General features: G+C 34.1%; 2 protein-coding genes across 5 annotated transcripts; one reads left to right on the forward strand and one right to left on the reverse strand.

The window, feature by feature from the left end:
- Positions 1 to 319: 319 nt before the first annotated feature.
- On the reverse strand, positions 320 to 9,940 carry LOC132294657 (sugar transporter ERD6-like 5). 4 transcript variants are annotated; one of them, XM_059792580.1, is made up of 18 exons: positions 9,622 to 9,939; positions 6,493 to 6,555; positions 5,759 to 5,848; positions 5,458 to 5,517; positions 4,866 to 4,931; positions 4,721 to 4,786; positions 4,568 to 4,643; positions 4,424 to 4,488; positions 3,984 to 4,076; positions 3,768 to 3,848; positions 3,597 to 3,681; positions 3,456 to 3,499; positions 3,315 to 3,377; positions 3,176 to 3,235; positions 3,013 to 3,066; positions 2,593 to 2,652; positions 2,349 to 2,463; positions 320 to 1,991 (listed from the first exon to the last, which is right to left on the reverse strand). In XM_059792580.1, the coding sequence occupies exons 1-18, from the start codon at positions 9,781 to 9,783 to the stop codon at positions 1,870 to 1,872; spliced, it is 1,425 nt and encodes a 474-aa protein (XP_059648563.1). In that variant the 5' UTR covers positions 9,784 to 9,939; the 3' UTR covers positions 320 to 1,869. The 4 variants fall into 4 exon arrangements, with proteins under 4 accessions (XP_059648563.1, XP_059648564.1, XP_059648565.1 ...); XM_059792581.1 differs by lacking the exon at positions 5,458 to 5,517 and having other exon boundaries at positions 9,622 to 9,940; XM_059792582.1 differs by lacking the exon at positions 4,866 to 4,931 and having other exon boundaries at positions 9,622 to 9,940.
- Positions 9,941 to 10,414: 474 nt separating this feature from the next.
- Positions 10,415 to 18,690, forward strand: LOC132294665 (uncharacterized). Its single transcript, XM_059792600.1, has 2 exons — positions 10,415 to 11,123; positions 17,847 to 18,690. Exons 1-2 carry the CDS (start codon positions 10,857 to 10,859, stop codon positions 17,931 to 17,933), a joined length of 354 nt encoding a protein of 117 aa, XP_059648583.1. The 5' UTR covers positions 10,415 to 10,856; the 3' UTR covers positions 17,934 to 18,690.
- The last annotated feature ends 674 nt before the right edge of the window (positions 18,691 to 19,364 follow it).

The following is a 19,364-nucleotide window of genomic DNA, read 5'->3' on the forward strand; positions in this document are numbered from 1 at the left end:
GGTTCCATTTTTTAGGAACCGTTCAGACCGGTTCCGATTCTAGTTCCGGTTCCTGCAGAAACCGTACCGAACTGAACCGTGTGCACCCCTAGTCTTTTTATTTAATTCTTTTGGTTGGAGAGTACTTTTGACCAAGTCAAAGGCTATTTAAGTCATATTACATAGTGTCAGAGCTCAAACGTTTGTAATGCGAATGATAGTAATTTTCGAAAGATGTTTGAGTGTGATATTTGGCCAAACCTGAAGGGATGTGAGTGAAATTAATTCTTTTCATTCCTTACTATGAAACTTGTTATTTTATTGTTACAAAAAAAAAAAAAAAAAAAAAAAAAAAAAAAAAAAGGATTTAGTTTCAATAGACATACGGTCAGTTGTGCAATTTGGGGACTTCTGATATATATATTTTATTGTAGTGCAAGAGACTGAGTAATGATGTCTTGCTCACCAGGTGAATAAGAAATTTTCTCCACACGAAGCATAATAACCGTTAGATGGAAAAAAGTAATTATCAAAATAATAATAATAAATCATATCCAACTATTACCATGTTTAATGAATTTTTTTATTGCAGGTAGGGCTGCAACTTGGGCGGGTTAACCCAGCCCAACCCAAAAATTTTGAAATTGGGGCTTATATTCACAAATTGGATTCATGTTTGGGTTGAGTTTTGTCAAAACCCAGACAAATTTGGGTTGGGCTCGGGCTCAACCCAAACCCAACCCAAAACCCAAATTTTTTTTATTTAATTTTTTTTTTTTTCTTCTCTCTCTCCTCTCTCTTCTTTTTCTTTCTCTCTGCCGTCGTCCATGGACGAAGCTTGAGAGTTGAGAGGGGGGCTTAATTTTTTTTTTTTTTTTTTCTCCTTTCTGTCTCCTCTCTCTTCTTTTTCTTTCTCTCTCTTCTTTTTCTTTCTCTTTCTCTCTCTCTTTTTGCCGCCATTCATGGGCGAAGCTTGATAGTTAAGAGGGGGGCAAGCTTGAGAGTTGAGAGACAGCGGCTGAAGCTTTGCGAACAGTAAACCTGAACTGGAACAGTGGGCGATGGAAATTGAAAGATACGGGTTTTGATTTTTTTGGAGAATTTGAAATGATATGCCGATATGGGTTTTGAACTTTTGATTCTGGCAAACATCCGAAATATATGAGTTTTGAACTTTTGATTCTTGTAGATTTTGTAGTTTGTAGTTGCAGAGAGAGAGAGTTGGGAACGAGACCTGGAGGCGATTGGGGAGGCTGAAATGATTTGCCCTAAAAAAATTTTGTTTTTTAATAATAATATAATCTAATATATATATATATATATATATATATATATATATATATAAATTTTCAAAAAAAAACTAAAATTATTATTATTTTGTTTATTAAAAAAAAAACTCAACCCGTCAACCCAACCCGACCGGCCCGAAAATATTCGGGTTGGGTTTTGACCATAATCCATGTTGGGTACAATTCGGGTTGGCCCCAACCCAACACGATTTGGGTTGAGGTTGGGTTAGGACTGGGCTGGGTTGGGCCAACCCAACTTGCAGCCCTAATCGCAAGTGAACAAGAGATCATTTCTGATGCCACATTTATAATAGGACTTTGATACATCATCAAGGAACATAGTAGTGATGCCTCACTGTGAATTCTTTGTAGCCGTTGGATTCACTGTGAATTCTTTTTTTATTATTATTTTTTTAAAACACATACCCTACATAACACAATTCATAGATTCCTTAGAATTAATTGATTTTCTCATTTGAGAAGATGCATCATGGATTCTTGTATTTCTTCTAATGTTTTTCTCTTGGTCTCTGGCACCAGCTTGAAAACAAATAGAACTACATAACACAATTCATAGATTCCTTAGAATTAATTGATTTTCTCATTTGAGAAGATGCATCATGGATTGTATTTCTTCTAATGTTTTTCCCTTGGTCTCTGGCACCAGCTTGAAAACAAATAGAACAATTGAAGCACATATGCTTCCAAATATGAAGAATACTCCTGAAGTCATGTAGCCTTATTAGTAATTTCCCAAAAAAGAAAAAAAACCTTCAAATAAATACAAAAATAACGAACACATTTTGTTCAAATAAAATAAAAGAAGAGTAATGCTATTAACGCCGAAGGATTCGAACGAAATGGAGAGCCCAAATTCCCCATTCGATGGGATACACTCAACTGGATCCCGTATTACTTCTAGTTGAGTGTATCTAACGGATATGAAGTTTTCGACTCTCCATTCCGTTCAAACTATTTGGCTTTAAAATCATTTTCAATACAAAAAATGACCAACATAGGATGCATGTGTGTGTGTGTGTGAGAGAGAGAGAGAGAGGGAGGGAGGGAAGGAGTACTCACCTGCTGAACTCCATTCGAATATGAAGTTAAATGTGTAAGAAACAATCCATGAGCTGAACCAGTTGAGCAAAATCACTAGGCTTCCAGCAGAACCTTTTATGTTTATAGGAAATATCTAAAATTGGCAAAACATTAGACAATAGTAAGCTATATATATATATATATATGACTTTCTTGTTATGTTAAGTTATGGTTACTAATTCCATAAAAGAAGAGAGAGTTCAGACCAATATAGTTGACCCACCTCTGACATTATAACCCATGGTGTATTAGCCATGCCCATTGCAGCACATGCATCATATACCTGGTTGAAGAATCAAATAATTACAATACATACATATTACATGTCAAAATTTGCTAAAACAAATAGAAGTATATATATATATATATATTTATAAATTCATTCGAATTAGGATTTCAGTCGAAAAAAAACAACCCACAAGAATTTATATGAACTGTGATGCTAAACTCTATGCACAATGCCACACAGACGCCTTTTTAGACTCCCACATTATGGATAGGTCACATGGAATGGAAGAAGCAGCAAACACAAATGAAAAACGGAGACTTTGATTAAAATTATTTTCTTTTCATATTATAATTTTCATTTCATACATATATCGGAGTAGAGAGGTGAGTATCATTTGATTAAAATATGATTTACCAGTATGCCAATCAGCACCAATATGGAAGTGAGTTCGTCATTTTGATGAAAATCCTGGTCACGACGAACTTAGATATTAGGAGATGATCGTTTATCTTTTAATACGAGAATGACGCAAGTAATCGATAAGTATGGGGGGTCAGATATTATTTTTTCGAAAAACCTGCAAAAGGAATGCTATTCCTGTAAGGAAGCTTCCAAGGCATACTCCGGCTGCAGCAACCTGCAAAGAGTATATATTAGTATTGGCTTGTCTATTAATCAAAATGAACAAGACAAAAAGCACACTTTGCCATTCCAACCATCATAAGTTTTCGTCGCCCACACGTGTCCATTAAGAGTAAGCTCGAAGCAGAAAATGGAATCTGCATAAGAATATCTACGTTATCTAAGAAATGCACGTTTCGAATTCCAAGTCCAATTCCAATTACAAGAACAAGAACCTGAATAATGGCCATTGCTGTAGTCCCAACAGTAGTTGAGGCACCTGGAAGAGAGATAGATAGATTCAGATATTCATTCCTACGCATTTGACCAAAGAAAATATTAATTACTTTCATAAATTATTATAAAGCTAAACTTACCAATAGCTTTAAAAATCGAACTTGCATAATATGAGATCGCACTGGTCCCTCCAAATTGAACCAGTGACAAAAGTCCAATTCCAACCTAGTGCAAATTGGTTTTATTAACGGAAAGGTTAGGCAAATGGTGGAAAGGTAACATTGCACATCTACCGTTAACTCAAGGCTTACAATGAGTGAATGTGCATATCTCCGATCGAACAAGTCTAAAAATCTGGATTTTGAGAGCTTTAGAAGGATTTCAGTATAATCCTGTATAACAATAAGCACATATCATGTTTCCTGATGGCTATTGTTATACAAAGAAAGAAAATGAAAAATAAAGCAAAAACAAGTACTTTTCTTCAAAAACTGCCTTTTCATTAATATGTAAAGTCAAAATGTTACCATGATCTCAGTTACTTCTTCAGAAATATCGGCATTTTTTCCCCTTAGGCGTCGAAGAGATGTTTCTAACTCTTTTTCTTGGCCAACCTTGGCCTGCAAAGGGTTGCACTCCTCAAATGAGAATTTTAGGAGATCAAATTTCCCCAAATTTGCCACATTAGTTCAATTAGAAATAGTAAAAGAAACACAATCTATGTAACTTGTGTTGTAACTTTGGTTTTAACATGATTTTGGCTCAAAATATTGGCAGGAAAACCACAAAAAAAAAAAAAAAAATGAAGAAAATTTTGAACTAGATCTCCCATGAACAGACTTTTTAATAATGTTACATTAGAAATCAATAGTTTGATTACTTCATTTTCTCGCTTTCCTACCATGGACTGAGAATACTCTATGGTAATGCACAATAACAGTTGAATTAAATTTTGAATCGAACTCACCAACCATCTTGGAGACTCTGGTATGTAGAATAAGCCTACAAATTGTATGATACACGGGATAGTTCCTACCATGTCACCAAACGAAAGATGTTAAAATAAACAACTTTTGAACTATATAAAGAATAGATGGGTGAAGCAAGATACCAATTAGTGCCAACGCTCGCCAATTAATGAGATTCCCAACGAAAAACATAAGTGATCCACCACAGACCACCATCAACTGTAGGATTACCAGTACATACGCACATAAACAAAGAGTTGGTTCCCTAATTGAAATCTACAATTGTATTGGTTTACCTCATTAGATGCTGTACATGCTCCTCGAATATTCTTGGGTGTGATTTCTGCGGAATAAATGGGCGCCTGATTGCAATAGCAATATAAGTTTCATAGTACATTACAGAAAGACACAATTCTCACATGTGAACTTCGTTGCAATTACCACGTAACAAAGAAGCCCAATTCCAAATCCCATCGACAGCCGTCCAAAATAAAGCACCCAAGCACCCTTCCAAAAATCACTGAAAGTTTAATATTAACCATGCCCCCCCGATTAAAAAGAAAAAAAAAAGAAAGAAAGAAAGAAAGAAAAGTATTCTGTTAATTTGTAATGCGACTTCTTGTCCTTTTATTTGCCATTCTGGTGTTCTTAGGAACATCCAGAACACATACAATTTGACATGTTCCGGGAGAAACTTCATACAAGAATTACTTCTAATGCCAGTAAAATGATCCCCAATCTCTAGTTTCTGTTTTTCTTCTTTCTTTTGAAAAATAAAAATAATAATTAACACTCTAGATGAACATCAACCCTCACCGTATATGTTCAAAATAAAATTACATATATAAAAAGTTCAACTATAAGTTCTTTATTTTACTACAGCTCATTGGAACTCCTCAAGCTTTTAGGACACCCAAACATGCTACATTGCTACTATTGATTTGTCAGATGTGTAAAGAGATATAACAGTTTGAAGTATAAGTCCTGCATCAACTAAATTATGGCTGTATGAAATAAATAAAGTGTAAGAAACCTTTGCTAAATATATTGCAATCCACCCCACGATGAAAAATACATCCAGGAGCCACATAGTCTGCATTGCAAGATCAACCAAGCTTGAGAACAGTTGAAGTGATGAGATAATATTTACCTTCCGTTTGGAAGCACCAAATCGGCACCTTGGATTTAGAATTGGAGAAAATTCAGTTCAATGTTTAAACTGAATTTATTCGAATTCCAAATCCAAGGCACCAATTCGGTGCTCTCAGACATAGCATTATAGTAAAATTTTGCAATAGGCCTAGAGCAAAATTTATGATAAGGAAAAAACTTACACTTCTCCGTCCAATCACATCGGCTACTTTGCCACTTACTATTGCACCTAGCATTCCTCCAACTGTCATTACTGAACCGAAAACAGAGTACTGGGCAATGAGGAAAAGAATAAGTAGTTAGTGAAATATAAGAAAATATAACTTATACTGACTGGAAAACAGTTAGTTTCATTGCTCGACTCCAGGCTATGTAAATGTATCCAAATTCATTTAGTACCTCGAAGAAGAAGAATTCGAAGTATAATCATCATCTAGTCCAACTGGATTTTCCAAATTCACCATTCTTTCTTAAAACTAATGCCAAATTAACAAAAAAAAAATTCCCAAATTTCAAAAGAAAAAGAAAATAAAATGAAAACATAACTTTTCCAAAGACAATAATACTAAATATTGAATTTGGTTCCATTATCTTGTCCAAATCTACTCACTAGCTTCATATGACTGTTTGCCCATAACAAAGTCATGTATGGTTACAATTTACTTCACTCTAATCATGATGAGAAACCAAAATCTAAATTCCCTGAAAAGGACATATGTACTTGTTTAAAATCCCACAATGCCTGAAGACTGAAATACCATTCAGCAATGAGGTATCGCCACAAACTTAATATGCATAACAATTATCATGATTGGTAAACAAATATTCTCAAGTGCAAGTGTCTCTCTGTGGATCAGGTCTCCGAAAACCTGACGCTGTTACATTCCACACACCAATTTATTTGATAAGTACTCACCTCTGAAGTAGAGAGGCCCAGGTCTTCCATGATACCAGATTCAGCAGGAGATGAAAATCCAGACTACAAATAGTTCATAGACCAAAAATTAGTTACATGCATCTGGAAACACATAATTAATCATCACTAGCTGATTAAGTGATCCAAGTTGATAGGTCTAATTGTCTGATTACTGATTACACTATATTTAAAAAAATTGTTGAACTTAACTATGCAACCGCAGAATCCAAGATTATATGCTATTATGTGTTACAACATTGTCCAATTCAATGGTCCACTCAAATCGGGCCAACAAACCAACTGGGAATCAGATTCAGACCAGTTCAAGCAAGCCAGTTTTTTCTCCTGCACTCCTCTCTCTGATCTGTACCTAATGTTTTTACACCTTTTGACATATTGGAATTGATCGAAGTGAGAGATGTTGTGGCGTATTTGGGATTACAGATTGAAATATAACAGAAAAACAAGAATCACATAAATCATACACAACTATTTACGTTGTAAGTTTTAAAGCTTATGCCCGTCTGCAAGACGGCCCAAAAATTTCACTCAAAACATAAACCATCTTTATAGAAAATGAGTTCGCACACTCAAAAAACCCCCAAGTCAGTCCTTATATATTTCTGTATTTCAGTCCATAGAATACAACAGAAACTAGTATTACAACCAAAAAAGACATGTTAGGTTGCCACAATCAATCTATTCAAGTAGAGGATTAAGTCATGATAAAATCAAGACAACCAACCCATAACATGTATTTTACCAAAAGATATACTAAGGCACCTCCACCTCATAATATAATAATATAAATCCAAAAAAAAAAAAAAAAAAATTTGATATATCCCAGGATTCTCTCATCTAAAATTTATATTACTCTTAGCGAGCTCGTGATGGGACTGACTATTATCTACTTCAGCCAGAATATTTGAAAAGGGCAAAAAATGAAGTGAGCATGAATGCCCAGTAGGAAAAATAACGAAGAAACCTAATACAGTTTAAATGCTCTGAGTAACAATCTCTGAACAATGTTCAGAGCATGAATTGTACAAGTCATAATTGGGATTCAAGATACATATAAAACAGTAGCCTCAGAAACATGATACTATAACCAATAAACAGGATGCAAGACAATGTATAAATATCCTATCGTAACTCCTTAAACACAATAATATAACCAATTTTGTCTAACAAACGCAAAGCAAGATTCGTAATCGCAGCGTTACAAGACAATCCATAAGGAAATAGAGCAACGAATCCTAATATGTATTACCCTCAACACTCTCAACTCAATTCAAACTAAACACAGCACACGACGTGGTTCCATAACTAACTATTAGCTACCAGCCATATGAGATTGGTGGAAATCAGCGTTTGAGACATTCTCCACAAGTCATTCCTAGCATGGACACAGGTCCTCTACAAGGTTACTCCTATGGGATCTTTCTCAGAATTTCACCGCTAAAATCATACTGAGGTTATCTTCAGTGGACTCTCCCCGACAAAGTCTGCGAAATTGTCCATTTTGAGTACAAGATCTTTCTCTCAAGTCACTCCTGACATCATACACCCTCTGTCCCAACCAACACAATATAAAAAACCTATAGAATCATAATTTCAAGCTGGAAACATCTCAATCACATATCATGCTCAAATCGCCACAATCACAAGTCCAGACTTACATCATCATAATCAAATCCCAGACTAAAATGGGCATAACCACAATCTAGCCTCAAATTACCAAAAGTCCAATCCACATCATGCAGGACACATGTCCTAAACCACAACTGTTGTCCAAATCTGTCACCAATTTATACATATATATAATAAGTACATCTTATTAATCATCACATTTTTCATAACAAGAATGTTCCAGGTCAATAAACTCCTAAGGGGATCATTTCCATGGTCTACATCATCCAAACATAATCTCAAGTTCAACAACAATAACGCCTAAATTAATTTACAGAGTAAGTACAAAATTCCAATTTTCATAAAACAATCTGAATTTTATATCAAATTCGTGCGAAACACTTTCAAAGTACACCACGTCATTCCATGGTAAAAACATGTTGTCCTAACTGGGAAAAAAATAATTTGCAAAGAAATTCATTTGTAAACAAGCCCTAAATTAAGAAATCAATTAACTAATTTCCACAAACTTATATTTTTTTATTCATATTCATTATAAAATTTTAATGAGGTCCATCCATAATGCTAGTTCACACTACCATTAAATGATTGGAATGATTAAATTCACGTTCACGGTTTTGATTTGCAAAATTTTGTAAAATTCCAATGAAGTCATTCTCAAGAAGTTTCAGACTCCCAGCATGCAAGGTCAATAGATGATATTCAAGCGGAAAACCCAAAAATGGTCCAAAACTATCTACTTTGTCCCAATTAATTTTCTTCTAATTTTTAAGTTTTAGATCATCAATTTTCTCATAATATATGATCCTATGATAAAAAAATTAAGGAAAAGAGGCCAGCCCAGAGCAAGAGGCTCTAGTCCTATGGCTCTCCAAGGTTAAAAAAGTTAACCACGAAAAAGAAAATAAAAATGCTCTCAAATAAAAATAATTTCCCATTGACCCCTACTTTTCGTATTAAATTGTGAATAAATTAAATTAACCTTCCTTAAAATTTATCAAACTACAGTCATACATTGTATCCCCTGTTTTTAAATTTTGTTTGGCAAGTCACATACACCAGAATTGTCTCTTCCACTTTTTTTTATTAAGAGAGGAGAGAGAGATCACTAGAACTAAACTCATACAAGGAATTGATGGAATTGATATTCGCAATAGAACATATATATATGTATATATGTATATATATATTCCAGGAGGATGGGAGAAGTAATTTGAGAAAGGAGGGAAAAGGGACTAAGGGAGTGGATTGATTGCAAAGCATGTATACAAAATTTAAAAATTAATATGAAATATATATATATATATAGCTTCATCCTGTCCAAGACAAGTGGGACTCTACATGAATGGACTAGGAACAATAAAAACATCAATTATGCTGCCAAAAAAATTCCATTAATTTATATCTGGGTTTTAAGCTAGCAGAATATACAAACTCAAAAAAAAAAAAAAAAAAAAAAAAAAAAAAAGGTTTACTTACAGCACACCCATAACCGAAGCAACCACAGGCAGTAATAAAGTTGCTGAAGAGGACAACAGCTGTGACTGAGGATGAAGCAGAGACCTCTTTTTCAATACCAGGAGATTGTTCTTCAACAAGCAGAGGCCTTGTTGCAGCTTCTCCCATGCTTTCTCTCTCCATTCTCTATTAAATTATTAATGTTTCTCCAACACTATGAGGAAGATGGTAAGAGAGGACACAGAGATTTTTTTTTTATTATTTTTTTTTCTTGAAAGAGAGAAGGAGAGACAGAAAGAGTGAGTTTGAAATGATGATGGTTTGCCATTTAACAATGTCTCGCTGCACCTGGTTAAAGCCCCCACCAACAAAAAAAACAAAACAAAAAAACAAAAGAAAACAAAATTTTGACTTACTTTTTGTGTCATCATGTCAGATGGTGTAGTAAATAGGAATAGGTGGGGATGTCACTGTGGGCCGTTTGTACTTTGTCATCACCTTCCAAGTGGATGTTGTTTTCTATGTATGGGAAAATGGTAAGGTTTTATTTTATTTTAGGACAAATTTTTCAAAATTTCTAAAACTTTCGACGAGTGACTATAAAATTTCACTCAGTTTTTAAAATTCTCAAATATGGTAACGTTATCACGTTATTCTAATTTTGGCAATTGGCCATTAGAGTTATATGAAATGATTAAATTACTCTTATTATATTACTCTTTATTTAAAAAATTATCCTTTTAACACAAAACGACCACGTTTATTGTCAACACAGCTGGACATCAAAACCCCGTCGTTTTATTCAAGGCAGCAATTGTATTGAACAAGTCGTGTGTGTATATATATATATATATACATATATTTTGTTACACCGGTCGTAATCACAGTCTTGCCGGCGTTGACCCTTTTCACCGACACGATCAGCCGACTATCCATCATTGCCTTGTACGTCGTCCCCCATCATACCCATCCCGAGCAGCTCCGCCGAAACCCTCATTAGCTGCTCCAGAGTATACATCTCTGCTTCGCCGCTACAGAACACCAAATATCCACTCTTTTCACGGTGTTATTGAACACCCTGAATCTGAATCTGGGTTGTTTTCTGTTTAACTTATGATTCATTCTCTACAACAATCAATGTGTTGTTGTTTGTAGCATCAGTATTTGCAATCTCAGGACTAGACATTGTTGATTTTGACGATGACATTTGGTGTCGTCGTTTTTTTATCAACACAAAGCAACACAGAACAGCTGCGATGAGGATTAGAATTGCGATGACCAAGAGTATAATCACGCCGATTCTCTTGTGCTTCTTTAGCGACGGCGGCGAGATAACCACTCCCTGTGCGTTCTGGAGAAGAGGCGTAAGCGGCAAGGCGGCGGCGCCGGAGGATGAGTTGAAGAACGGGGAAGTACTGGAACCGCATGCTTCGTCGATGATCTCCCCGCAAAGGCTAGGGTTCCATGAAAACGAAGTTGTCGTGTTCATCTGTGGAAGCCATGGTCGATCTAAGAAATTACAGGTCTAGTTTCGGCTTTCTCTCTCATTATTTTTGCCTATATACATAATATTATGTGTGTTACTGTGTTTATATTTCTATGAGCCAACAATGGCCTCATCTTTGGTGGCTATTGTTGGAAACGGGGGCATTAAAAACATAAACTTTGGATGAGATTTGAAATAGATTCCGCTAATAATTTTTTACGGATCTCTAGACAAGCGCGTTTCTCTCCGCAAGGAGATGAACGTGGTATATTTACTTTCTGAAATCCATTTCCGGATGAATGAGAAATTAGCTCCAAAGTGTGGTGTTTTGATAAGCCTAAATGGGTATGCAAAATGTGGGAAGTGTTTGTCCCACATGGAAAAAATGTTGAAACAAATTGAAATTTAAATAAGCTGAGTTTAGGATTTGGGCTTGGGCTTGGGCCTAATTGTAAAGTCCAGATTATTCTTTTTTTTTGGAATTTTGGATTAGGCCTAATTTTGGGCTGGGCTTATTTAAATGGGTTTCACAAATGAGTAGGGTTTTTGGGTGGTTGGTTTTTTGAATTAAAAAAACTACTTTTTAGTTTTTCTAAAAGGTTACACCTTTTAAATTAAAAAACCATATTTTAGTTTTTTCTAAAGGGTTACACCTTTTAAATTAAAAAACCACTTTTAATTTTTTCCAAAGGGTTACACCTTTTTCCGAACCATCATAACCCATAGTTGCACCCACTCGAAAAGGCACATTGTAACCTATTGGAATGGATGTGTCTATTGGTGAACAGACACCATGTGAACCATTGCAACCTATTGGAATGGATGTGTCTAATGGTGAATAGACACCATGTGAACCATTGCAACCTATTGCAATGGTTGTGTCCAATGATGAAAAGACGCACCCCATCCGAAAAGGCATTTCTATTTCTATAAATACCCCCCTTTGGATCATTTGCAAGTCATTCATTTTCATTTTCTTCTATCTCCCTCTCTAGAGTGGAACCCAACCCAAGAGGGTTCAAACCATAGGTTAAGTGGTTCAAGCCACTTCGACCCTAATCCAATTTCATCGAGCCATATTAAGATTGGTCCGAACCATTTGGTTCGGATTACACCCAATTCAGCATTTATATAGTATATAGATGCATTTTTGAGTCAGAGAGAGTATTACACGGAGGAGGTTCGCCGTATCCACGAGTTTGTAGTGTTGCTACTGGTGGATGTAGACCATTGTATCCTGGGAGATAGACGCCACTGAGTCCGTTAGCACCATAGCGGGGCGAATCTGTCTTAAGGACATAGTATTCAATACTAGCCTCGGTCCAGGTTCTTTATTGATTATTATGATTTTATTAATTTATTTTGCATATTTAATTAAATATAGAGTTGCATATTTAATTAATGATTTCTTAACATATTGTTAATTATCTAATGACATATTAGTATAAGATTTGTTATATCTTAAATATCACATGAAGCATATATTTTTCCAACAATCTTAAGACAGATTCCTTCCTTGCGTAGATTTTATTATATGTTTCTATTTAAGATATAAACAAGTAGATATTATACTAATAGTTGAGATATGATAAAATAATGTTATATACATTATTATATGATAATATGTTAAATATTTATGCATTCAATATTATGTGAAATTGAAGCATGTTATATAAGTAGATTATTGAATTATTCAATATTGGTTAAATTATTTAATTTTGTAATATGATATTATGAAGTATATGACATTACCTTAAACATGTACCAACTAGAGGTGGAACAAAGTACTTCGTTACTTTTATCATTGGTTGCACAAGATACCATTATGTGTATTTGCCACGAAGCAAAGATGAAACCTTAGAAATGTGACATCATATGAATTATGGGAAGGTTGAAAACCTTTCTATAAATTCTTAAAAGTGTGAGGGTGTCTATTTAAGGTTGCAGATCCTACTCCTATGAAAGGTTAGAGTGGACCTAAAATGTGACAACCTTGTAGGTGAGTGTGTCGTGGACGGGTGCAAAAGGCACTAACAGGCTACCACACTAGGCGAGCTACAAGTGCACAGTCCCTACACATAAAACCTTTGATAGGTTATGCTCATAACAGTATTGCATATCATTTCCTTGTGCATAAATCATACAATGAAAATAAAGATGAGCTTAGAGGTAGTAAAAAGGCCAGAACGTCTAAATCTTTTATTCCTGATTTTCTAGCATGTTTATTGGAGAACAAGCCACAAAGCTTTAAGGAAGCAAATTCTTCTCTTGATTATTATTATTTCTTATATTAATTATGTGATATAATTAATCATGTGATATAATATGAAACTATATTGTTATGCAAGTTTAATATTATTTTTATAAATGTTTACTTTCATTTGATACTATAATATTGAACTATGTAGTTGAATTACTTAATGTGTATTGTAATTCAAATTTACAACATAATTTATTTAATGTGTGATATTATTAATTTTGTATGAGTTCATGACTGGTTTGTGTATTTAATACAACAGACAAAAATTGATTAGTCTAAGTATGTCAATTCTTCCAATAGTCAAGGGAGAAAGATCTATACTAGTGTCTAAGACACGTATAACTGTGAATGGGCTAAATAAGAAAAGATTTTCCGATAACTCTAAAGAGTTTAATGGAAAGTGTTATGGATACACTAAGCTAGTACACTGAGATAAGCTAAATCAAACTAGTTAGCTCTAATGTACAATTTAGCTAAAAGCTAAAATGTTATTGAGTTGCAAACAAGGTAGCTTAGCTATAAACTAAAATGATTAATGGGGTGCACAGAACCTAAGAGGAAGATGGAAAATCTGTTAGTTGGTTCTAGCTCTCAACTTGATAGTAAAAAACACAAGGGTGATGAGTAGCTATTTTAGCCATAAGCTATTTGAGTTATTCATCATATCTGCTCATGTAGGAGGGAATAATACTACTTATAAAGTAGTAGTTTTTGAAGAATATTTTTCAAAACAAATTACTCTACTACCAAGGTAGACTACTTAGATAAGTGTACTAAAACTATGAACTACTAGAATTGATAGCTAAACAAACTTAACTTCAAGCTAGTGGTAATAGCTAAAAAGTGGGTGCTCATGATAACCTAGTAGTGAAATATGAGAAGAGTGTACTTAATCTAAGCTAGTAATGATAGTTAAGAACTCACTTTTGACTAGTAATGATAACTGAGAAGTGAGTGCTCACTCTGTAGTGATTGTATCCAAAGCTTAAATAATAAGATAATTATTTGCTTAAATGATTGAGTTATGTGATGTGTGACACATGAAAAGTTATAACATGTTAATATGACTGACTTAACATGAACCTAAACATGAATAACTCAATTTACAAATATAAAAGAAGTAAAAGCAAATATTAATTAGAACCCATTGTAATTAATATCTTTAGCATTAATTCACGGTAATGTCGGTGAATTATTATAAGAATATGCTAAAGATAAAGTGAGTACATATGCACTAGAGACTATTATATATGCTTGTTGAGAAGCGAATATGGAACCTTGAAAAGGTAGATGATGTGAAGTATTTAATATATGGTACTTTCATAGTTGAAAAATCATAATAAATACATTAGAGATAAAATTTCAGGATTATCCCAAAGTTGTGGGGAGATATTATCCATAGATGAAATTTGTTACGAGTCACTCATCTTAACAGAAATACTTATAAATGTGGGGGGTTCCAAGTCTTAAGAGCTTTAGGATAGAACCAAAAATAATTTATATTATTATAACAATAGTACGTGCATATTATTTTCTACGAGGAAAATATTATGGAACAACTAGAAGAGTTCTTTTTTCAGTTGAAGTGCTGAGTTATTTGTTCCAGTTGAAAAGTCAAGTGTGTAAGCTTATAAGTCCTTGAATGGATTAAAGCTACTACCGAGACAATGACATAAATGTGATGCGTAAGTCATTGTATGCCTTAAAATATAAATGATATACTGATTGGTATATTTGATATGAAAGATTTAACATCTGATAATATAGTATATTCTCAATAGAGTGAGATTGAGATAATACTAGTTATGATAACAAAAGCCTAGCTAACTTTTGTAGATGTAAATCTCAAATATATATACTAACCAAAGTATATCATTGGTTGAGATTGCAAGGCAACTTAATAACTATGTTTAATTGCACATTTTCAATCCAGGATCGGATCACTAAAAAATAATAAATTGGGTAGTTGAGATACACCTTAAATCCAATATTGCATAGATCGAGGTATCTAACTAAATTGGAGGTGTAACAGTGATGCAATCTGGATATGGGATATTAAAGACTTCAAATCCAATAGTGGATATGTCTTTTATATTAAAGGTGTAGTTCTATGTTCTTAATATAACTCAAAGTTAGAAACTTTGAATAAATCAAATAGGGAAGTCAATAGACTTCACTTAGAGGAAAATTCAAAGTAAGTCTACACCTGTGCCACTAAAGAAAATGATATTGCTAATAATAAGCAATTTTAAGGCACAAAGTATACAGTTGCTCTCACCTGGAGAAATCTCTGCAGAGTGTAATATTTCTAAACGCAACCTTGTGGCCACATATAAAATTGAAGGTTGTACTAGAGAGCAATTGTACAGTTCATCGAGGGGAATGGGGTTTAAAGCCGAAAGTTAACGAGTCACCTTAATGGAAACCCAACCTAGCTGACTGGAGATCCCAAGATCTAGGTTCAAAGGGACAACAGAAATTCTGAGTGACTCACCAAAAGCACTGGGAAGATATAAATCTTCTACCCATTTCTATGATGAGATAGTGCTACCTACAGCGATGATCAGGATAAGCTACGCTTTTAATGACTCTTATACCTTGAAAATTCAAGTGGGGTTTGGTAGGATACTCTTAATAAGAAGTTACCTATATGAGTGTGAAGTGGGGCCGCTTCTATGAGAACTATAAAGGCTAAGTTTTCTAGAGCACTCATTGAATACCAGGACTTGTTCAGGGCCAAAATGAACACAACAATGAGAACCAACTTTGTGAGGAAAGCTACTGTGTGTTTGTTATTGTCTTGGTTTACACAAACGGCTAAACAGTTCAAGACATCGCGTTCACTGGTTAGCCAGTAAATCCGATAGCAATACACTAGGGAAGGTTCAAAGCCAAAAGCCACCTATCCTGATGTAGTAACTTTTCGATTATACTCTCTCTAGTGTCTGCATAATCATCTTTTGCATTTTACGCAAATTTCCATTCATGTGGGGGATTGTTGGAAACGGGGGCATTAAAAACATAAACTTTGGATGAGATTTGAAATAGATTCCGCTAATAATTTTTTACGGATCTCTAGACAAGCGCGTTTCTCTCCGCAAGGAGATGAACGTGGTATATTTACTTTCTGAAATCCATTTCCGGATGAATGAGAAATTAGCTCCAAAGTGTGGTGTTTTGATAAGCCTAAATGGGTATGCAAAATGTGGGAAGTGTTTGTCCCACATGGAAAAAATGTTGAAACAAATTGAAATTTAAATAAGCTGAGTTTAGGATTTGGGCTTGGGCTTGGGCCTAATTGTAAAGTCCAGATTATTCTTTTTTTTTGGAATTTTGGATTAGGCCTAATTTTGGGCTGGGCTTATTTAAATGGGTTTCACAAATGAGTAGGGTTTTTGGGTGGTTGGTTTTTTGAATTAAAAAAACTACTTTTTAGTTTTTCTAAAAGGTTACACCTTTTAAATTAAAAAACCATATTTTAGTTTTTTCTAAAGGGTTACACCTTTTAAATTAAAAAACCACTTTTAATTTTTTCCAAAGGGTTACACCTTTTTCCGAACCATCATAACCCATAGTTGCACCCACTCGAAAAGGCACATTGTAACCTATTGGAATGGATGTGTCTATTGGTGAACAGACACCATGTGAACCATTGCAACCTATTGGAATGGATGTGTCTATTGGTGAACAGACACCATGTGAACCATTGCAACCTATTGGAATGGATGTGTCTAATGGTGAATAGACACCATGTGAACCATTGCAACCTATTGCAATGGTTGTGTCCAATGATGAAAAGACGCACCCCATCCGAAAAGGCATTTCTATTTCTATAAATACCCCCCTTTGGATCATTTGCAAGTCATTCATTTTCATTTTCTTCTATCTCCCTCTCTAGACTGGAACCCAACCCAAGAGGGTTCAAACCATAGGTTAAGTGGTTCAAGCCACTTCGACCCTAATCCAATTTCATCGAGCCATATTAAGATTGGTCCGAACCATTTGGTTCGGATTACACCCAATTCAGCATTTATATAGTATATAGATGCATTTTTGAGTCAGAGAGAGTATTACACGGAGGAGGTTCGCCGTATCCACGAGTTTGTAGTGTTGCTACTGGTGGATGTAGACCATTGTATCCTGGGAGATAGACGCCACTGAGTCCGTTAGCACCATAGCGGGGCGAATCTGTCTTAAGGACATAGTATTCAATACTAGCCTCGGTCCAGGTTCTTTATTGATTATTATGATTTTATTAATTTATTTTGCATATTTAATTAAATATAGAGTTGCATATTTAATTAATGATTTCTTAACATATTGTTAATTATCTAATGACATATTAGTATAAGATTTGTTATATCTTAAATATCACATGAAGCATATATTTTTCCAACAAGCTATTAGGTTATGCAATCTATGAGCCAACCACGACCCGTCAATCAACAATTACTGTATTAGTTACCCAATTTGGTTTTTTTTTTTTTTTTTTTTTTTCAGAGCAAACAGCACAAAACCCAGATGTTAAAGGAAACCATTAAACACAAGACCCAATTTGGTTGTGCCTCTAATTTTGCTCTGTTATAGAGGTCTGGTGGTGTCTCTAATATATATGGTCAACTATGATGGTCTCCAAATACCAACCTGTGATGAAATCATGTTGGTTAGATTCAAACCCACATATAAGCATGTATAAATTCATGGAGCGGAGAGAGAAAAATGGGTTCAGATTATGAAATGATGACAGGTAGAATTCAATGGTTTATATATATATATGTATATGTGTGTGTTTTGGTTTATATATGTGTATATCTATATATTGGTTTGTATATCTAAACTTCTTGATTGTTGTTCAAAGTGGGTTTATGATAGTTAAGCTTGTCCAGAAGGGTGAGCGGAGATGGCGGCAAGTAGAAAGAGAATGACAAGGAAGAAAGAGAAGACGACTAAATTATGGGTTTTATCTATAACAAATTTGGGGTTATTTTGGAAATAACCCGTATAAATATATTTCACTTGTTTGGTACATGTTACTCCAGGGGTATTTTCGGTATAATACATTTAAATACACATCACTTATTTGGCACATGTGACAGTACGAGTATTTTCGTCACAAAAGTTAATTTGTCAAACCATTTGTTAACCACGCACTGGGTTAACGGGATTAATTGCCAGAGTTGGGGTTACATGATACCGTTGTTATATTATTGGGGATTTTAAAAACTGGTTGGGATTTTATGATCACTTATTCATAGTTTTGGGAGTTTTGAAAAATTTACCTTTTATTTTATTTCTATTTTATGTGTCATTTTCTTTTATCACTTTCGAACAATCTGAAAATAGTTTTTAATACAAAAGTTGAAATTAAAAATAAAAAATAAAATCAATCAAATAATTCTGGTTTATTATTATTATTATTCTTCATGGGCTAATGACGCAGCTGGGAAGCAAAAACGGCAGTTGATATCCAATAATTGAAAAACTGGTTCAAAAAAATGATAAGGTGAGACTCACTCTCCCACTTACGTATTATCTTCTTTAGATTTAGCAAATGTATTATTTCTTAAAAAATAATGTATATTAGTTAAAAAAGTAAAATTTATTGGACTTATGATTCGCTTTATCAACCAGTTGAAATCATTTCTCAAGAATCTAAAATCGTTACACACTTTTATAAATTGGCCAATTCAATTGATTTATACTTATATTTTTTCGAATTCATTACACCACGATTACAATCAATAGCGCAATTGAGATCGCGATTGAAAATCGTAATATAATATAAGTATGTTACTTTATACTATGTTTTTCGTCCCACAACTATCGTGATGCTTGTGTGTTATCTGATGCAGCACAATATTTTTTAAAAAAAAAAAAATTAAAAAATAAATAAATAAAATGATTTTTTTTTTTTTCAAAGATAATAAAATAAAAATTGTGGGTCATTCCATACACTACAACACTTGTGTGGAGACGACCATCAGAATTGTTGCTTAGAATGGAGAGGGGAGAAGTTTT

This window comes from Cornus florida, unplaced genomic scaffold, assembly GCF_030987335.1.
Source record: "Cornus florida cultivar Cherokee Brave unplaced genomic scaffold, ASM3098733v1 CherokeeBrave_3.0.0_Hap2_Chr02, whole genome shotgun sequence".
Classification (NCBI taxonomy): Eukaryota; Viridiplantae; Streptophyta; class Magnoliopsida; order Cornales; family Cornaceae; genus Cornus; species Cornus florida.

Excerpts from the sequence above, each read along its gene's own strand:
- LOC132294665 (XM_059792600.1), top strand. The coding sequence starts at position 10,857 with ATGAGGATTAGAATTGCGATGACCAAGAGTATAATCACGCCGATTCTC. Across the intron at positions 11,124-17,846 it reads GTCGATCTAAGAAATTACAG|AGCAAACAGCACAAAACCCA; the intron begins GTCTAGTTTCGG and ends TTTTTTTTTCAG.
- LOC132294657 (XM_059792580.1), bottom strand. The coding sequence starts at position 9,783 with ATGGAGAGAGAAAGCATGGGAGAAGCTGCAACAAGGCCTCTGCTTGTT. Across the intron at positions 3,682-3,767 it reads GATATGCACATTCACTCATT|GTTGGAATTGGACTTTTGTC; the intron begins GTAAGCCTTGAG and ends AATTTGCACTAG. Across the intron at positions 2,464-2,592 it reads CATGGGTTATAATGTCAGAG|ATATTTCCTATAAACATAAA; the intron begins GTGGGTCAACTA and ends TGCCAATTTTAG.